Source organism: Taeniopygia guttata, chromosome 15 (genome assembly GCF_048771995.1).
Source record: "Taeniopygia guttata chromosome 15, bTaeGut7.mat, whole genome shotgun sequence".
NCBI classification, from domain to species: domain Eukaryota; kingdom Metazoa; phylum Chordata; class Aves; order Passeriformes; family Estrildidae; genus Taeniopygia; species Taeniopygia guttata.
Window position 1 is genome coordinate 5592060 of NC_133040.1, and position 18786 is coordinate 5610845.

General features: G+C 39.5%; 1 protein-coding gene across 2 annotated transcripts in view; it reads left to right on the forward strand.

Annotated features, from left to right (window-relative positions):
- Nucleotides 1-18786, forward strand: part of PI4KA (phosphatidylinositol 4-kinase alpha) — a 54421-nt gene that overhangs the window by 33895 nt on the left and 1740 nt on the right. For both annotated transcript variants that reach the window (XM_002195771.7, XM_012578097.5), the window contains exons 24-54: nt 262-332; nt 446-570; nt 1012-1093; nt 1705-1788; nt 2135-2224; nt 2701-2820; nt 3411-3503; nt 3872-4028; nt 4297-4424; nt 5646-5804; nt 6028-6179; nt 6680-6787; nt 7501-7628; nt 7705-7824; nt 8471-8550; nt 8688-8881; nt 9611-9701; nt 10467-10634; nt 11185-11238; nt 12446-12566; nt 12867-12996; nt 13113-13183; nt 14041-14113; nt 14245-14315; nt 14919-15028; nt 15623-15727; nt 16175-16300; nt 16598-16718; nt 17366-17525; nt 18370-18459; nt 18660-18743. In XM_002195771.7, the coding sequence (XP_002195807.6) occupies nt 262-332; nt 446-570; nt 1012-1093; nt 1705-1788; nt 2135-2224; nt 2701-2820; nt 3411-3503; nt 3872-4028; nt 4297-4424; nt 5646-5804; nt 6028-6179; nt 6680-6787; nt 7501-7628; nt 7705-7824; nt 8471-8550; nt 8688-8881; nt 9611-9701; nt 10467-10634; nt 11185-11238; nt 12446-12566; nt 12867-12996; nt 13113-13183; nt 14041-14113; nt 14245-14315; nt 14919-15028; nt 15623-15727; nt 16175-16300; nt 16598-16718; nt 17366-17525; nt 18370-18459; nt 18660-18743 (3466 nt within the window). The remainder of the gene's footprint in view (nt 1-261; nt 333-445; nt 571-1011; nt 1094-1704; nt 1789-2134; nt 2225-2700; nt 2821-3410; nt 3504-3871; nt 4029-4296; nt 4425-5645; nt 5805-6027; nt 6180-6679; nt 6788-7500; nt 7629-7704; nt 7825-8470; nt 8551-8687; nt 8882-9610; nt 9702-10466; nt 10635-11184; nt 11239-12445; nt 12567-12866; nt 12997-13112; nt 13184-14040; nt 14114-14244; nt 14316-14918; nt 15029-15622; nt 15728-16174; nt 16301-16597; nt 16719-17365; nt 17526-18369; nt 18460-18659; nt 18744-18786) is intronic.

Consider the following 18786-nt stretch of genomic DNA (forward strand, 5'->3'; position numbering starts at 1 on the left):
GTCTAGGCTTCCTCTCAACTTGAGGTATGAGGAAATTATCTCCAGGCCTGCAAAGCAGAAAAAAAATAAGCAGCCATATAAAAAAATGAATCATGCTCACCAGATTGCTGCTGCTTTATTCTTGCCAATAACACTGGTTTTGTTTTGAAACAAGTTCAATATTGGCTGAGTAAGCATAAACACTTTTTTAACTGTTAAGCTTGGTTTATAAAACAAATGTAATTTCGACAATGAAACCTGTCACTTCTCTCCATTTCTCAGGCATGATGCAGTGTGTGATAGCTGTTGCTGATAAGGTGTTTGAAGCTTTCCTGTCAATGATGGCTGATAAAGTAGGTTACCTGGAAACTAAAAGTTTGAATTTGTATAAATGTTCTCATTTCAGTTTATGAAAGTGAGTTTGTTCCTTTAGGAGCTTCATACTTCTCTTTGACATGTTTTTTAGCCTAAAACTAAGGAGAATGAAGAAGAGCTGGAGAGACATGCTCAATTCTTGCTGGTGAATTTCAACCACATTCACAAGAGGATCAGAAGAGTTGCAGACAAATACTTATCTGGATTGGTAGACAAGTGAGTATAGATTTCATGTTTATCTTTTCACAATGACTGTTTAGTGGTTGCTTAGGCACTTGGTGGCACTGGTCAAGTGGATTTCTTGGCTGCTACTTCTGCTGAAACATCTCCTTGAAAAGTTACATTCAATGGTATTTTTAGCCTGAGCTCAGAAATCCCTGGTTAAAATGTGTGTCTGCTTAGTATTCCCATGGGTGGGGCAAAGCAAAGGACCCATGATAGATGTGCAGTCTCAACTCCTGTGCAATAGCTCTCCTCAGCTTTTGGCTCTGAATAAAGCCAGGCTGTTGTGAGCCATGGCAGGCTTTGTGACTTCTGTTGAGTGTGAGCTTACCTAGGGATGTATAAAGCTGGCTCTTTGAGCAGCTCCCTTGATTAAATAATGGCCTTCCTCAGCTCTCCATGGTTATTGTATTTCTGAATTCTGTCTTGCTCTAGATTTCCTCACTTGCTGTGGAGTGGAACTGTGCTGAAGACTATGCTAGATATTCTGCAGACATTGTCTCTGTCTCTTAGTGCAGTAAGTGCTTTTCTTTCCTAGAACTTTTTTTTTTTTTGCTTTGTTCTGCATTTATTTTATACTTAATTGAGTTAGTAATTTGGTTTTCCTTTTACTAAGATTGATAAAATCTTAATTTTAAATTCTAGGAAGCAAGAATTATCTTTGCAACCCTATTTCATAAGCAATAAAACTAGTGCTAAAAAGTTATTGTCACATGTGGTTTAGAATTGTTGAAATGTCTCATTTGAAATAAAATTTCGGTGGTGTTTTTCTGGTTTGTGGTTTGTTTGGTCTTCTATGAATTATGGTTTTCAGCTGTATTCTCTCCAGTCTGTGTATGTGTGTCCATATTTCTTGAATCTGTTGCATACTAGAATTTTTGAAGATCGAAATGCTTTATAGAATTTTATTTTAATACTAAATGTTGAGGAAATGCTTTGGATTTTTGAAATTATTTATTCTAAAAATTAAACTGGAATACAAATAGTTTCTTTTAGAGATGTTCAAATTGAGAGCAAATGTCAGCAAAAAAGGTTTGGTGATCTGGCCTCTTGTTTGCTACCTGCAGTGTTAATGTCAGGTGATGATGAATTTTGTCTTACTGAGAGTTGGTAATTGTTGCTGTTTAGGACATTCACAAGGACCAGCCATACTATGACATTCCTGATGCTCCCTACAGAATAACAGTCCCTGACACGCATGAAGCCAGAGAGGTGGGTGGCCCTCCTTGATTTATCAAAGAATGAACTCATGCCTTGTTTCACAGCTTGGAGATAAATTAGTGAGCTACTCTGAATGGTCATTTTTTTAAAAGTACTTCCCTAGATAAGATTTTTCTAATAGGATATGACACAGTTTTTATGTTTTTCTGAATTTAACTATTTTACTTCACTTAAAGTGTGACAGTTGTTTTCTAATCAAGGACACATTCAACTGTTACAAAAAATTTAACTGTGTCAAGTTGCTACAACTGTCTTGCTCCCAGTGTTACTTATTACACCCTTAAGACCAGTTCCTCTAGTTAATGTCCTGTATTTTACTGATTGCTTTTTATTCTAGAGTATAGTCAAGGATTTCGCTGCACGCTGTGGGATGATTCTGCAAGAGGCAATGAAATGGGCTCCCTCTGTTACAAAATCTCATCTACAGGTAATGGTCTGCTTCTGTGAACATTTCATTTTTGCACATCTTGGACACTGAAAATCTACCTGAGTTTATATTTCCTTCCCTAAAAAAAGAGCCTCAATGGATTCTATCCTTGTGTGAAAGGACAACTATTTAATTTCCCTTCCATGTAGTCCAAAACACTTCATCTCATAAGGGTTTTTTTTATCAAAAGTGATTCTTTTAAGAGAAGATCACAGCCTTCAAGCATTTATCTTGATAATTTTATTCATTTTGAATACAGAAGGAGTCTTACTCTTTATGTATTTAGGAGGACATTCAGAAAATCTTATTGCCAGGGGAACAATTCCCAGAAGGGATGAGTAGAGACAGTCTTTTGTCACAATTGTATGTAATTACATTTCCCATAGTTTGCAGTGATGCAGCACTTGCTTATGAGCTGTCTTGTTTTGAAGATAATGAAGTATTTTGGAGTTTGGTTTGTTTTTTTTTTTTTTCAGGAGTACTTAAATAAACACCAGAACTGGGTATCGGGGTTGTCCCAGCACACTGGACTGGCCATGGCTACGGAAAGTGTTTTGCACTTTGCAGGCTACAACAGGCAGAACACCACTCTGGGGGTGAGTATTGTTTGTTCCTTTGTGCACCTGCAGAGAGACCTTGACAAATAAGAGGGCTGAGGAGAGACCTCGTTGCTGCCTACAACGGCCTCACAAGGGCAGCAGAGGGGCAGGCACTGATCTCTCTGGTGACCAATGACAGGAGGCAGTGTCACAAAGCTGTGTCAGGGGAGGTTTAAGGCTGGATATTAGGGAAAGATCCTTCATTCAGAGGGTGGGTGGACATGGGCACAGGCTTCCCAGAGAAGTGGTCACAGCACCAAGCCTGACACAGTTCAAGAGGTGTTTGGACATTGCTCCCAGTGTGATGTGATTGTTGGGTTTGTCCTGTGCAGGGCCAGGAGTTGTACTCAGTGATCCCTATTGGTCCCTTCCAACTCAGGATATTCTGTGATCCTGTATCCATGGAGGAAATACACATACTCCTTATTTGATTTTGATCAGTCCTGGTGCTGTTGTATTTAACAGTCCTGATACTACTATGATTATAAGCATAAGGAAATTTAAAACACATTTGAAGGAATAAAAAGATAAAGAGACAAATGGTTTGATATGAACAGTATAAACACCTTGTTATGGTCTGGCCATAGGCAACCCAGCTAACTGAAAGACCAACTTGTGTGAAGAAGGACTACTCCAACTTCATGGCTTCTCTTAACTTGCGCAACCGTTATGCAGGAGAAGTAAGTACAGGATTTCTCGTGAATGTAGGGTGTCCAGAAGCTCTGTCATCACTTCCCGGGGGCTGATGTCCATCCAACCTATACTGGTGGATGGGTTTATGTTACATGAAGCATAGTTTATAAATTCCTTCAGGATAGAGAGTATAATTTTCCTAGCTTATTAAACAGATAATTTTAGTGTTAGTCTTGCAGATAAAGCTAAAGATTAGATAAAGCTGAAGATTAGATTGCAGATAAAGCTAAAGATTTGGTAAAGTAGTAACAAAAGATGCCTCTGTTTGTGGAGCTCCCTAATCAGCATGTGACCAATACTTAACTGGATTCCTAAAAGCGCTGTTCTCTGTTGAAAACCCCCCTAAATTTTACAGGTTTCTGGAATGATTCAGTTCTCAAATGCCACAGGACGAACATCTGACCTGAATAAACTTATGGTCAAAGACCTGAATGCTGCTCTTGAATCAAGCAATACTGAATCCTACACCCAGGCCATGTTTAAGATGACTGCACTGCTAATAAGCAGTAAAGGTAATGAAAACCAAATGGAGTTCTGCTTTCTGATGGTGAATGCCAAGAATAATAAACTACAAAACGTATACCAACCCAGTATACATCACCTTACAGCAAAAGTGTGTTTTGAATTTTTTCAATTAAGCTTATAGTGGGGAAAAGCCTCCTTAAACCAAAAGCTATTTATTATTAGGAACTGATTATTACCTATGGTGCACACCAATTTCATGCTGATGTGGAAAGCAGTTGTTCTGTTGGAGAAATCTGAGTGAATGTTTGTTTTCAGACTGTGATCCCCAGCTCCTTCATCATCTGTGTTGGGGACCCCTGCGAATGTTCAATGAACATGGCATGGAAACAGCAATTGCTTGCTGGGAGTGGCTGCTTGCTGCCAAGAATGGAATAGAAGTGCCGGTAGGAAGCAATTTAACTACTCATTCTCTGCCCCTGCCAGGGGCAAGGGAGAAGATTTTGGGAGATTCACAGATATTGTGAATCTGTGTCAAGGATGTTTAAATACACTGCCGGGAAGTCTCTGTTCTTGTATTGTTGGAAGTCTGAGCACCCCCACGAGGTGGACTGTGGGAAGCAGACCTTTCTCAACAGCATGAATGTTACAGCAAAAGAAACCTGTTAGAATCCCAGGTGTAGAATTTACTTTGCTGATGAGATGCCTGAGCTGTTCATTAATTGACTCTATACTATCACAAAGTATAGAATGGCGTTTTGAAACAAAGAGAAATCAGTGTCTCCCTGCTCATTAATCAGCCTCTGGTATCTAGTATTGCACCATTACATAAAAACATAGGCTTGTAAATGTCCTAATCCTGTAACAAGCTAAACCAATTGTATTTTGTGAGATGGGGATCAATGTAATAGTAATAAAGCAGCTCAGCATGGTGCAGTGGCAGTCCACGCAGCTGAGAAAGCTGACTCTGGTAATTGCTTTGCTTAGGGAGCACCAAGTGTTTCACTTGCTGGAGATAATCATCCATTTGAATTTACTTCACTGAGTTTACTTGCAGGTTTCAGTAGTTAACTTCTTAAGCATCAGTTTCAATTTTTTCCATTGGGCATTTGGGGAAATGTCTTTGTATCTGGTTGAGGAGAACAGAGAAGCACCCTTGATTGCTCAGCCCCCTTACTACAGAGGATGCTGCTCCTGAGAGCAGGATCAGCAAAACTGAATTATGTGCCATCTTTATGTTGTGCTTGATCAGCCAGAGCATGCTCAGGGGTCAAACCATGTCCTGCAGGTCATGGGAACCTGGCGTGTGCTTGTCCCTGCTGAGCTCGTGTGGGAGGCAGCAACCTTCAGTGGAGTAGGAGGATGGATGCCATGGGCTGAACTAACAGCTCAGTCTCCTCAACAAAATACAGTGCCTAGCTACTGCTGCTTTAAGTCTTTCTGTTACTAGCTGAGATTCTGGGGGAGTCTCTCTTCCATTTGTAATGTAGTATGTGAAAGATTTTCTTTCAGGTGGGATGTATAGACTTATCTCTGCCTCTCCATCAGTACTGCACTGAATTTTAATTGATGTAGTAGGTTTTTGTGTGTGCTGTGGGGAAAGGTTATGTTTCCCATATAAGAAGATGCTCTTGAAACAAGAAGCACTGTCACCTTCCTTTTTGCAGTTCATGCGGGAAATGGCAGGAGCCTGGCAAATGACAGTGGAGCAGAAAGTTGGTCTGTTTTCTGCAGAGCAGAAAGAAGCAGATCCATTAGCAGCCTCAGAGGAGAGCCAGCCAAGGCCCTGTCCACCAGAGGTGACCCCACATTACATCTGGATAGAGGTGTGTATTTTTTCTGAATGTCCCACCTGTGGCAGTCTGTATTGCCTGTTACTGTGATTTGGGAAATGACTGGAGTCATGTGCTCACAGCCAGGAGAGACACTGTTTAGCTGAGCATAATCACTGAGGGGGGAGAAAGGTATTTGAAACAGAAAAGTCTGGGGGTGGGGTTTGAAATTCAGAAAGGTTGAAGGAGGCATGGTATGTCTGTCTCTTTTTCTCAGTTTTTGGTGCAGAGGTTTGAAATAGCCAAATACTGCAGTTCTGACCAAATCGAGATCTTCTCCAGCCTGCTCCAGCGGTCCCTGTCCCTGAACATCGGGGGGGCAAAAGGCAGCTTGAACCGGCATGTGGCAGCCATTGGGCCCCGATTTAAGTGAGTGCTTTTGGGTTTCTCCTTCTGGAATCACAGAAATAAGAAATAAATTTACAGGGAGATGGAAGAAAACAACTGAACACTACTTGTTTAACTTGGTTTCAAGTGCTGAGAATCGCTTTAAAAGCCTGCAATGATTCAGTCTAAGCTGTTTTCAAAGCAGAAGTTGATCACTTCAGCTTGAGAGTGATTTTGTGATGTTTCAGGAAATTTCATGGGATGATTTCATATAGTGAATAGCCCACATCATGGATCTAGTAATGAATCTAGTCTTTGCTTTATCAGTTATTTTCACCTTTTGTGACTTGAAGGCTTTCACTTTCTGTGGTTCAGCAGTCACAGCTTTAAAACAGACTGGTGATAATGTGAACAAGTTGCTAAGAGCTCTGAAACAGACACTTCTGAGGCTACACTTACAGCTGTAGTTGTGGTTTGCATGGTGGTGTATTGGTCACCATATTTGGAATGCCAACATTTCCATTCTCTATTTTGCTTATTAGGTTGCTTACCCTGGGTTTGTCTTTGCTGCATGCTGATGTGGTTCCGAATGCAACTATCCGAAATGTTTTGAGAGAAAAGATTTATTCAACTGCCTTTGATTATTTCAGGTACTCTTTAATTTGAAACAACTCACTGAAAATGTGTTTGTGTTTTTCCTGGACCTTCATTGATACTTCAAAGCAACAGCTGGTTTATCTTCTACTGATTTTTCTTCCTTTCCTTTTTTACCCACTTTAACAGAAACTTGTCTTGTGCTTAAGTATGGTTCATAAATTATCTCAAAGAGACTTAGATGTTAGTTTCAGATTTTATGAGTGATTTAAAAAGCAGGAATGTTTCTGTTCTTTTTCCTTTTTTTCTTAATTTGAAGTTTATTCAATGCTCAAAATTGTATCTAGATTTATTAGATTTAAAGAACTGCAGTTATAGTATGTGTGGCTGAAATAGTTTCATTGTTTTCAAAATACAGACACACTGAATCTGTCAACATTTCACACAGGCACTAAAGAAAATTTAATTTATAGGAATTTCTGAATGTGAGAAGGTCACTCTGTCCTAATATTAACTTTCAAATGAATCCAGGATGCTGACCGTCTGCTGCCTTAATTTTCACTTATAACTGGAAGTTTGTGCTTTTCAGTCAGACATAATAAAGCCATGAGGATAAAATGTAGCGATGTAGTGTTCTCATCCTTGTAGATTTCAGGCAGAATAAAAAGTATTATTTGATTAGGCTGGTGAGGGTTTTTGACTGCTGGGAAGTTTTTTTTGCCCCCTCCCAATGCATTCAGCCTCACATTATTTGTGTGATTTCTTCAAGTTGTCCTTCCAAGTTCCCTACACAAGGGGAAAAGAGGCTCCGTGAGGATATCAGCATATTGATCAAGTTTTGGACAGCAATGTTCTCAGACAAGAAGTATCTGACTGCCAGCCAACTTGTGCCACCTGGTAAGTTCCTTTAAGTGCTGTTTTAAAAGTGTCTGGTTTCTTTGGATTCTACATCAGATGTGTGCTGTGTTCTTAGATAATCAAGACACCAGGAGCAATTTGGATATCAATGTTGGATCTCGGCAACAAGCTACACAAGGATGGATAAATACTTATCCTTTGTCCAGTGGCATGTCAACCATATCTAAAAAATCAGGTATTCTTTTGATTGTAATCAGCTCATTACAGCCACTTTTACAGCATAGTTTATGTTCAGATATTTAAAGTCAATGTGTACCTTAAACATCAGACTCATATTCTGGCAGTGTATTTAATTACCAGTGCCAAACTCTGAAAAATGAAGGCAGAAAAAGTCTCATTGGTAACAAGCAGGACAGTTCTGAAATCACCTGAGTTTTTTGATAGAATATTCAATTCTCTTGTGCAGGAGAAATAAGACTGGAAGAGGTCAAGTGGTATTGAAATCCTGTAAGAAAATGTTTTGCTTAATGGAACCATGCCCCTAGTGCTTTTTGAGCAGAGTGGCATTAGATCATGACCTGTGTTTTTGTACAGTTTTAAAGCTATGTGCTCTTGCTTTTTAGTAGACTGTCATGTTCCTAAAGTGAATGCAGTGCTGGCTACAATAATATCTCTCTAAGCTGTTGTACTCCATTTATTCAAAAACACCTGCACGATGAGTGGCTGCAGTGCTGACTTCCTGCCACCACTCTGATCGAAGTTACAGGTGTCCTGTGGTTATTCAGTTCTTCTGTGTTCATGTTTCCAGCTGTGGATAGTTTGAAAGTACAGTTTAACCTACTGAACAAAAGCTACTGAAAACTTTTTAATCCTTTCTCCAGGACTGTCCAAGAAGACAAACAGGGGGACACAGCTGCACAAGTATTACATGAAGCGCAGGACATTACTGCTCTCATTGCTGGTGAGTCATCAGAAGGATGGGCAAACTGCATGAATTTCTAAGACCCTCTTATTGTTGCAGGATACAGAAACTAAAGTATGAGACTGGTAGTGTTTTGCTTCTTCCAGAAACTCCTTTATTTTTCCTGTTTGCTTCAGGCTACTGAGATTGAACGCTTGATCACATGGTACAATCCACTGTCTTCCCCTGAGCTAGAGTTGGATCAAACTGGAGAGAGCAGTGTAGCAAACTGGAGGTCTAAATACGTCAGTCTTAGTGAGAAGCAGTGGAAGGATAATGTGAATCTGGCTTGGAGCATTTCTCCTTATCTTGCAGTGCAGCTGCCTACCAGGTGAGATAATTCAAAAGAAACAACTGATGAAATTACTGCTGCCTTAGAAGTTGAGTAGGTACTTACAGTAAGTGCTGATAGCACTTGCTGCAAGGTTGCAGCCTCTTGCATACTGTCACAACTGTTTGAGACCTTAGAAAATAACTTTATTACTTAATAGACTCATTTGGCTCAGTCACTAACGAAGTCCACCTGCCCTTCCTACCATTTGCTGTTTGCCAGCGCTTAGACAGTGTTTGATTCAGAAGAAATCAGGTTTGTTTTTTAATAACATTCAGCCCATTAGCAAGCATAGCATTTAAGCAGTGCTAGAAGTATTTTGGAATGCAGTGGTTTTGCTAGATATTGGTTTGCACTTTACTATTATAGGAGAATTAGCATAGTTGGCTCCAGAAGGGAAAGGAAATTCTTTCCCCCTTACAACAGTGATAGTTTTTGCCAAGTAAGAGTTCTGTACAGTGCTTGCTGTAGAATCCCAGACAGAATATTTCAGCCAAGAATCCACTAGTGGAAGTGGGCTGAAATACAACTGGTTTATACAAAAGGACTGCATGAGGACCAGTTGTTTCAGAATCCGCTTCACAGCATATTGGGGTATGTTATTTCATAGTTGGACTATTTGCTTATTGAGCATATAGTTTTCTGCCTTCTGCTGTTCTCCTCTTCACATAAATATAAGAAGCCATCAAAATTTTCTAATAATGTTATTGTGTTCCTGGTTATACTTAGGTTTAAGAACACAGAAGCTATTGGAACAGAAGTGACCCGTCTGGTCCGGTTGGACCCGGGAGCTGTTAGTGATGTTCCTGAGGCAATAAAGGTACTTGTGAATACTTTTACTGTTACAGAGCCCTAGGAGGCCCATTTCACTCAGATATATTGGAAAATACAGTCTTGACTTAGCACAGTGTATGTTCTAGTGACCGTACAGCTGTGGAAATAGGATTCTCGGAGGAGAAGCACAGCAGTAAGAGGAGGTAGCCAGTTAGCTAATGGTACATTTTGCTTCTGGTTTTTCTCACTGTACACAAAATGGTTCAAAACTCATCACTTGTAGTACAACCACCATTTCTGTACCTTTGGTGTAATAAGTGAAAAGATCAGTGGACCAAGCCACGATGAGTGCTGCTGCTGAAGTTATTTCAAGCATAACCTTTTCTGTGTATCCAGAAGCTAAGTCTGGAAGTGAGGCAGGCTCATCATGCTGATCTGCAGTAGAGCACTTTAGTCCTGTGAGGGACAGTCTTGTCAGAGCTGTGTTCTGTACACCACCTGTAAAATAGATGGCAGGAAAATTGAACCTTTTTTGACCCTTTCAGAATGATTCATCCTTTCTTCCCTGTGCAAGAACTCCTGGATTGTGCTTTTAGTAACTTTGTTTGGTGTTCTGGGAGGTGAGGTGATTCCAACAGCTAGGTTTCCACTGGAAAAATGCACTAGATAAAACAGCATCATTTTATAAAAGAAGAATGTTCCATATTTCACTTGCCCTGCTGGAGGGAGCTAGATGACAGCATTACTGTCTGATGTGCTCACACATCAGTGAGTGCTACAAACCCCTAATGTGTCTGACCTGCTTTTTCAGTACCTGGTTACCTGGCACACGATTGATGCTGATGCACCTGAGCTCAGCCACGTTCTGTGCTGGGCACCCACAGATCCACCAACTGGCCTGTCCTACTTCTCCAGCATGTATCCACCTCATCCTCTGACAGCCCAGTATGGAGTTAAAGTCCTGAGATCTTTCCCTCCGGTAAGAAGAGTTCCAAGAAAGCCTCAACAGTCCAGGGGAAGTTATGGCCCTGGTCATTGTGGTCACAAGTTTCGTTTTAATGCCATGGAGAGGTGTGTGCTGAATGAGCATAGCACACTGCAGAATGTGCACAAAGTGAGATAGAAACTTGAAGCTGGTTGTCCCATGTAAACCTGGCTCATGTATTTGCAGCTTCGTTGTAAATGACACTAAGCTGAATTCTTCAGACTGCCCTTCTCAAATCATCTCTTTTGCCTCTTCTTTCAATGACAAAATTGTTTCTTCTAAGGCAGCAGAAAGCTGTTTTTTAGCACTTGTCAGACTTCTATTAGGACTGTGAAGTACATGATTATTCATTATATTTTCGAAGGGAGTAACTAAACAGAATAATACTAAGATTTGAGAGAGTTGCATACATAGTTTAAAATGAAGAAGTAGTGAGATTTTGTTCATCATCTAACTGAAAGGAGCTTTTCTCTGTGTGTATGACTCATCTTCCTTCTGACTACTAAAACAAAACAGTAAAACCCTGCCATCCCTTCTCTTTCAGGATGCCATTTTATTCTACATTCCACAGATTGTTCAGGCACTGCGGTATGACAAGGTGAGATTATGAATCTGTTGCATGGGAACAGATTTTTAATGCAGCTTTTAGATTTAAAGCAGTAAATAAACAAAATATTAGGCGTAATCTAATGCTGCTTATTATTATCCTATATTTAATACATAGAAGAAAAATTATTGTCTCTAGAGGCTGGCTGGTTTTGGATACACCTCTTTTATGAACACACAAACTTGAGAAAGGATATTTAGCTTATCTGTCAGGAAAGAGATTTTGTTATGGGAAAGCCCAGGTGAGGGCTTTTTTGAATAGAGCTTTTGGAGGTCTGCATGAGACAACCAGTAATGAAGTTAAATCATTACCTTTAATCCTTTTGCTGTAGAGTTAACCAGAAAAGACATCCAGGGGTGTCTTGTGCTTTTGTGCTGATTTCACATGCATGAAATCAGATCTCAGCCTTATCTTGCAGAAGCCAAAGTAAAGCTTGACAACCAAGTTCAGAGTTCATTAGTGTGAGATCATTTTACCTGCCAGCGAGGCAGTAAACTCTGGTCACTGCTTTATTTTCAGGTGAACATATTCCCATCCCATAGTGTAGGTGACTGACTGTAGTTGTTCTTTGAGATCTCTGCAATGCAGAGCATGAACATCAGACGCTTGTCTGTTAGTATCACTCAAACACCTCTAGGAACACCTATAGACTACAAAAGTAGATGCAGGTAGAGGAAAAGGAATGTGGCTGCTGGAAGGAGTATGATTTTCTTGGACACTTCAACTTCATAAGTGTCTTCTTACTTTCCAGATTTTCATTGGAACTGTGCCAGCACATGCAGTTCTTGCCCCGAAACTGTACAGTCCCTGTGACACTGTAGGCTTCTGGCATTACAGAAGCATGTACTGATGCCAGGCAAGACCAGTCTCCCTGTCACACTGTGCTTTGTAGATGATGCTCTGAGCTCAAAGAGATTTGAAATCCAAAAAGAACAGATGGAAAATGGCCTAGAGGTGGAGAAAGGCTGATTAGAATAACAGAATAGGTCAGTAACACAGCTGAAAATAGTTTAAGATCAGTTTGCTAACTTTTAAAATACACTGTCATTCATGTCTTTTTAGCAAAGTGAGAGGCTGCAGAGGTCTTCTTTCCATCCATTTGACACTTTTTGGGTTAGAAGAATAGCTGTTAGAAGCAGTAATATTGAGTGTGAGAGTTGTATAACTTTGATCCTTACTGGTCTTCATGTGGTTGCAGATGGGTTACGTTAGGGAATACATCCTGTGGGCAGCTTCCAAATCTCAGCTCTTGGCTCATCAGTTCATCTGGAACATGAAAACTAATATCTACCTGGATGAAGAAGGACATCAAAAAGATCGTGAGTACTTTAAAATATAATCTGACTCAACTTCTTTCCTGTTCCCACTCCAGACTAAATCTTTTTCCTGCTTCTTACTTGTCAGAAAGAATCCTTTTAGCTGGGAAATTCTCTTTTATTTATAGAGGTAGAGCCCATTCTGCATCAGTGCCTGATAGAGTCTATCAAGAGAGACAAGGGTGCTGGTTCCTTCAGTACCTTTTTCTGAATACAATCCAAAGGTGCTGATTTCCATCACCATATCATTTTACTATCTGAAATAAGCTTCTGACAAAAATGGTTCCTTTTTTTCACATGCAGCTGATATTGGGGAACTTCTGGAGCAATTAGTGGAGGAGATAACTGGCTCATTGTCTGGCCCAGCCAAAGAGTTCTACCAACGGGAGTTTGATTTCTTCAATAAAATCACCAATGTTTCAGCCATTATCAAGTAAGAATTCTACTTCAGAAATTGTGCTTGTTTGTATAAGTTTGAAACAAATTTGAGGCTAGTGTGTACAGTAATATATAATATGCAGATAATTAAAAGGTAATTCATCTTTCTAGGCCATTCCCTAAAGGAGAAGAAAGAAAAAAAGCTTGTTTGAGTGCTCTGTCTGAGGTGAAAGTGCAGCCTGGTAAGACGGGATTTAATCGTATAAAATTATGGGCTTTTGCATTCATCATGATTATTTATTTTCTGCAAGCAAATCTTGAAATCTCTGTGAGTGGCAGCTTGTAGAGATTTCAGTCTTGGTACGGGTTGCTGTTCCTCTGTGGTTGTTTCTCTCTTGAAAATAATTCAAATATTTTTGCCCATCCAATAATTCCTGTATGGTGCATCAAAACTTACCCAAAAGCAAGTTAGATAATGCATATAGTGGATAAAAGTAGAAGTGTGTATCTGAAGAGGAAGGATAAATAATTTTTTTGCTTTCTACCACCTTCTTTTTTAAAAAGATGTGGTGTTTTTGAGAAGTTTTGTTATCTCAAGAATGAAGCATGTCCAGTTCCTTTAGTTCTCCCTCTCCCATCAGTCATTCCCTTGAAATGTCATTATCTGAGGGTCCTCTCAAAGCTTGAACATACATTTTCCCAGCCTGAATCTTCTCTTTAAAATAGAGTTTGACGAAAGCTTTGCCTGACCTCTTACAGCTCTCAGACCTTGTACCATGTGTTGGTGGCTGAGGGCACTGCCCACTGGGGCTGCTGCCACATCTAATTGGGACTGTTGTAAGAGATGTCCTCTCTGTGCCTTTCTGTGATACAGGTCCTGCAGTATTAGCTCAAAACTGTATTTTATTTGTTTCTGGGAATCTCTCACTAATGCAAAGAATACCACATCCTTCATGGTCACAGACGCTAATGTCCAGTTTCTTTCTAACATTAATTCAAAACTATGTACTGAAGTCGTAGACACTGGCATCAGCTATTGTCCAACTTGCATTGTCTCACTAGCCAGTGGATTTGTTCTCAGCTGTCTGCTGTTTTGCAGGCTGCTACTTGCCCAGCAATCCTGAAGCAATCGTTCTGGATATTGATTACAAATCTGGAACTCCTATGCAGAGGTACCATGCTCTTGTTATATTTATTTTTATATATATCTGCTTGTTAAGTTAATTAATGACATTCAAGTATTTTTCTATAAATTTTTGTTTGGCTAATTGCACTCATCATCTTTGTTTCTACTGTAATTTAGTGCAGCAAAAGCACCCTATCTGGCCAAATTCAAAGTGAAACGGTGCGGAGTCAGTGAGCTTGAAAAAGAAGGTGAGTAACTGTAATGTAATCATTGATATTACTAATTAATAGTCAGCAATTCCTTAAAAACTGCCTGCTTTTAGTGACCTGTACCACTGCAGAAAAATTATTTCAATGTTGAGCTTTATCTGCTATGGTTCAGCTGAGAAATTAAACTGGATCAAAGGAAGAGAGAAGAAAATGCTGAAACTTAAATATTTTTTAAAGTCCCAAGAAGCAAACCACATAGGGCTCTTCAAGAAATGATAACAGCTACTTTAGATTAAAATAAAAATCACTGGCCTTTTCTGGGTTTTCAGACAGTAGCAAAATCCAGATTTTGGCAGATTTTCTCTCACAAGACCTTTTGTGGGAGTCTCCAGCTGACTAGCTCATGCAATGCAGGCATTTATGAGGTAAATCACAAACATTGTTTTGAGATGTTCTAATTCCAGTAGACAAAGGCGTAATTAGTAGGGTCCAGTAGACTTTATGGTAATTACCTTGTAAGGCAGTAGTATCTGTAGTGCACCTGCAGTGGAATGCTGTGGGTTTGAGGGCAGAGGGCTTGTCATGACAGAAAGTCACTAATTAAAGTCCGTGTCTGGGTTTTGCTTGGTTCTCTTGTTGCAGGTCTGCGTTGTCGCTCTGACTCCATCGATGAAAGTGAAGAAGAGGACGAGGACAGTCAGAAAACCTGCTGGCAGGCAGCAATCTTTAAAGTGGGCGATGACTGCAGACAGGTACAAAGCTGTCGAGTTTTGCCCTTAGAGAAGACAGATTTGCAGGTGATAATGCATAAGAAGGAAATAATCTTAGTATAGAAATATTTTTCATTGGAACTTTGGTAATCTCCACTGGTTATGGACTGAGAGAGAGAACTGTGTTGTACCTCTAGAGAAATTTGGTTTGGAAATAAAAGCCATTCTGTCAAGACAGGTTTACCAAGCCTTAAATTTTTTTTTTACAGTTTATTTTTCAATTGAGCTATTGGTAATATAGCTTTAGTTCCTAAGGTGGGATATTGTACATTGAAGTTTGATTGATTAAGAGGGAATGCTGGTTATTATCCCTAAAGTTATTAATAGCCCTTTTATCAAAGGGTGATAGGTAATTCATTCTTAGGTCAGCAGTTAAATCATCAGTGTTGCTTGCTGCCCACTCACACAGCATTTATCAGTTCCCTTTTTGATTTCCCCCATAGTGGCTGCACAAGCACATATCTGCACACCTGCTTAAGTTAATGTGCACTTCAGAATTCTTCAGAGCATGTTTATAATCAAGTTTATGACCTGTAACCCCTGTAATGTTTGTGCAATTTTTTTCTTGTCTGACAGGACATGTTAGCTTTACAAATCATTGATCTCTTCAAGAACATATTTCAGCTGGTAGGCCTGGATCTTTTTGTGTTTCCATATAGAGTGGTGGCCACAGCTCCTGGGGTAAGTGGGCAATTGACTGTAGGGCTGTAGAAAATTCAAAAAAACTTTCTTCCAGCACACATAAAAATTCCATTCTACAAGGAAATACTGCCCACATCATTTATGCCAAATATTTGGAGTACCAGCAATAGAAAGAGTCTTTCCTCTCCTGCTTTTTGCTTTTCTAAAGCTTTTTGCTCTGAAATTTTGCTGCTTGCAAATGTTTGTTGTTTGATTTCTGGGACTATGCCATGCAAAGCAGTGGAAAGTCACAGAGCTGGTCTTAGTTGCATGGAAATCCTAAAAGAGAGGATATAGTTTTTTTAAATTAATAAACTAGAAATTCTGTATTTGGTGATTTATAGGCTTTTCCACATTTCCCAGAGAATCTGTATGACTGCCAAGAGCCATGAACAAAATATATTTGGGAGCATGCTTTACAAACCCCTTCCTTTTCTTCCCCTCCAGTGTGGTGTTATTGAGTGCATTCCTGACTGCACGTCCCGCGACCAGCTGGGCAGGCAGACAGACTTTGGGATGTATGATTATTTTACAAGGCAATATGGAGATGAGTCTACCCTTGCATTCCAGAAGGTAAAATATCAACTGAGAAACATTCTACTTATAAGAAATAATGACAAATAATTGTATAATGATTACTATCATGCTGTATCTAGTTCCTGATGCTTATAATCCATTTTTAGCTATTAGTGAGTTAGCTAAAGAAGTCATTGCAGCTATAGATGTATGGAGAATGTCATTGGACATTGCTTCAAACTAATCATGAATGGAAAAAAAGAAAAAAGCTTTGTTTATCTGTCTCATCTCCTGATGGAAAGTTATTAAATTCCATAAGTTGTTCTGATTTGTTTTAATTTGTTGTTTGTACAGGCTCGCTATAATTTCATCCGCAGTATGGCTGCCTATAGTCTGCTTCTGTTTCTGCTCCAGATTAAAGACAGGCACAATGGCAACATCATGCTGGACAAACAGGGACACATCATTCATATTGGTCAGTCATATGCATCTCTGAATGTCACTTATTACCTTTGTTTTCTGCTCTTAAGTATTGCTGCTAGCAGACAATAAGCTGTTTCCCCTTTGAGATCCATCTGTGTACTGGTTTCACTGTTTGTAAACATACGTAGAAGGTTTTCATGCCTTCGTGACAAGTGTTGTGTGTTTGTGTTGGCTGCTTCTGTGTAAATTTAGCTCTGCAAAGTTTAGTCAGGTTCAGGAAAGTATATACACACATATGTATGGATGACACGTGTTTATGTACTCATGCATGGATACATGTGTGTATGTGTTTAATTATAGAAATGTGTCTTTGGATTCCTTTCATCACTGCAAGGGTATAAATTAAACAACAAGTAAATTTATATAGTTGTGTAAGGCTGTAACCTTTGCTTTAGCTTTGCTTTCATGGAACTGCACAAATATTTCAGCAATTTATTTGATATCACCATTCTTACATCTGTTCTCATGTCATTGTGATGTTGCTTTTGTTGGTATTCTTACACTTCACCAAAGGTTTTTTCCAGTTGGATTTAAAATGTTTACATTAATACATGCAGTTCACATCTCTTGCTATTATCAGGTTTGATAGCACACAATTAACCAACAAAGCTTATGAGGCAGTTTATCTTTTGTGCACAGATTTTGGATTCATGTTTGAAAGCTCACCTGGTGGAAACCTGGGCTGGGAGCCTGACATTAAACTGACTGATGAGATGGTGATGATAATGGGAGGGAAAATGGAGGCAACACCATTCAAATGGTTTATGGAGATGTGTGTCAGAGGCTATCTGGCAGTCAGGTAAGGTGTTCTTAGCTGCTCAAAATGGAAGTTCTTGCATGCCCAAAGCCAGATGAGAAGATAAATAACAAATGTTGATTTGTAGGGAATCTGAGCCTGTTGACTATCCTGGTAGTCTTGCAAGCTTTAAAACAATGTAATAATCCTGCTCTTTTACAGTTTATCTTTGTGATATTTTTTGTATCCTTATGTTATATTTTAAAATTGTATATATTCAATTTATAAAAGTGATGTTTCACAAATTTCCTCACACAATTTAGTGGACTGTTAATACAATAAGAAACTACTGTCGTGGAATCAAGATCATTCTGGTTCCTTGAGGGGAAACAGTCTGGACAAAGTGCTTGTGGCAAAGCAAATGTGTCACTGAAGTAGCAGAGTAATAGCCTGGTAGACAATAAATGTTCTGAGCAAGAGGACAGGAAAGAGAGGGGAAGCTGGGCTGACGTACCAAAGAATTACTGAGTAATTAAGCTTAAAAGATAGTATGTTCCTGTGTGCTGTTGCTGGTCTCAGCCTTTTGTACTATTTTGGTGCACTGCTTCACCTTTCTGATGCCAAAGAAATGTTTGCTAAAGCATTACTTTGCATAATCCTTCTTGAGACTTCATCCTGTGGCATTCTGAGTATCTGATAGTCCAGCATAAAGGAGAGACATTTAATTAAAGTGACAGATTGCAAGCAATGGTCTAGCTTCACCAACAAATGTAAGAGGATTATCTATGTTGATTTAATTACAGAAAAAGGTGGGAGCCAGCTCATTGAACTCCTCAGCTTGTCTGCTTTACCTGCTAAGGCTGCAGGAGTTTGAATGCTCTGACATTTTTGTCCTCTTTTTCTCTAGGCCTTACATGGATGCTGTGGTCTCACTGGTTACACTGATGTTGGATACAGGGCTGCCCTGTTTCCGAGGGCAGACAATCAAGCTGTTGAAGTAAGTCAGCAATGTGTGTGAACTGGAAAATGTTTTTTATTAAATTGTTACATCATTTGTACCAAGTGGTTTCACAAGAAGTAGGTACTTTCAGCAAGTGAAATCACACCTGGCTGAGCTTGTGCAAAGACACATTTGTACCACATTCTAAGGAAACTTCACTAATTTTCTCTTATTTGATTGTGATTTTCTGCATGTAGACACAGGTTCAGCCCCAACATGACTGAAAGGGAGGCTGCAACTTTCATCATCAAGATCATCCAGAATTGTTTCCTCAGCAACAGGTTTGGCTTCTATGCATGTTTTCTCCCTATGGCTAAAGGAAGG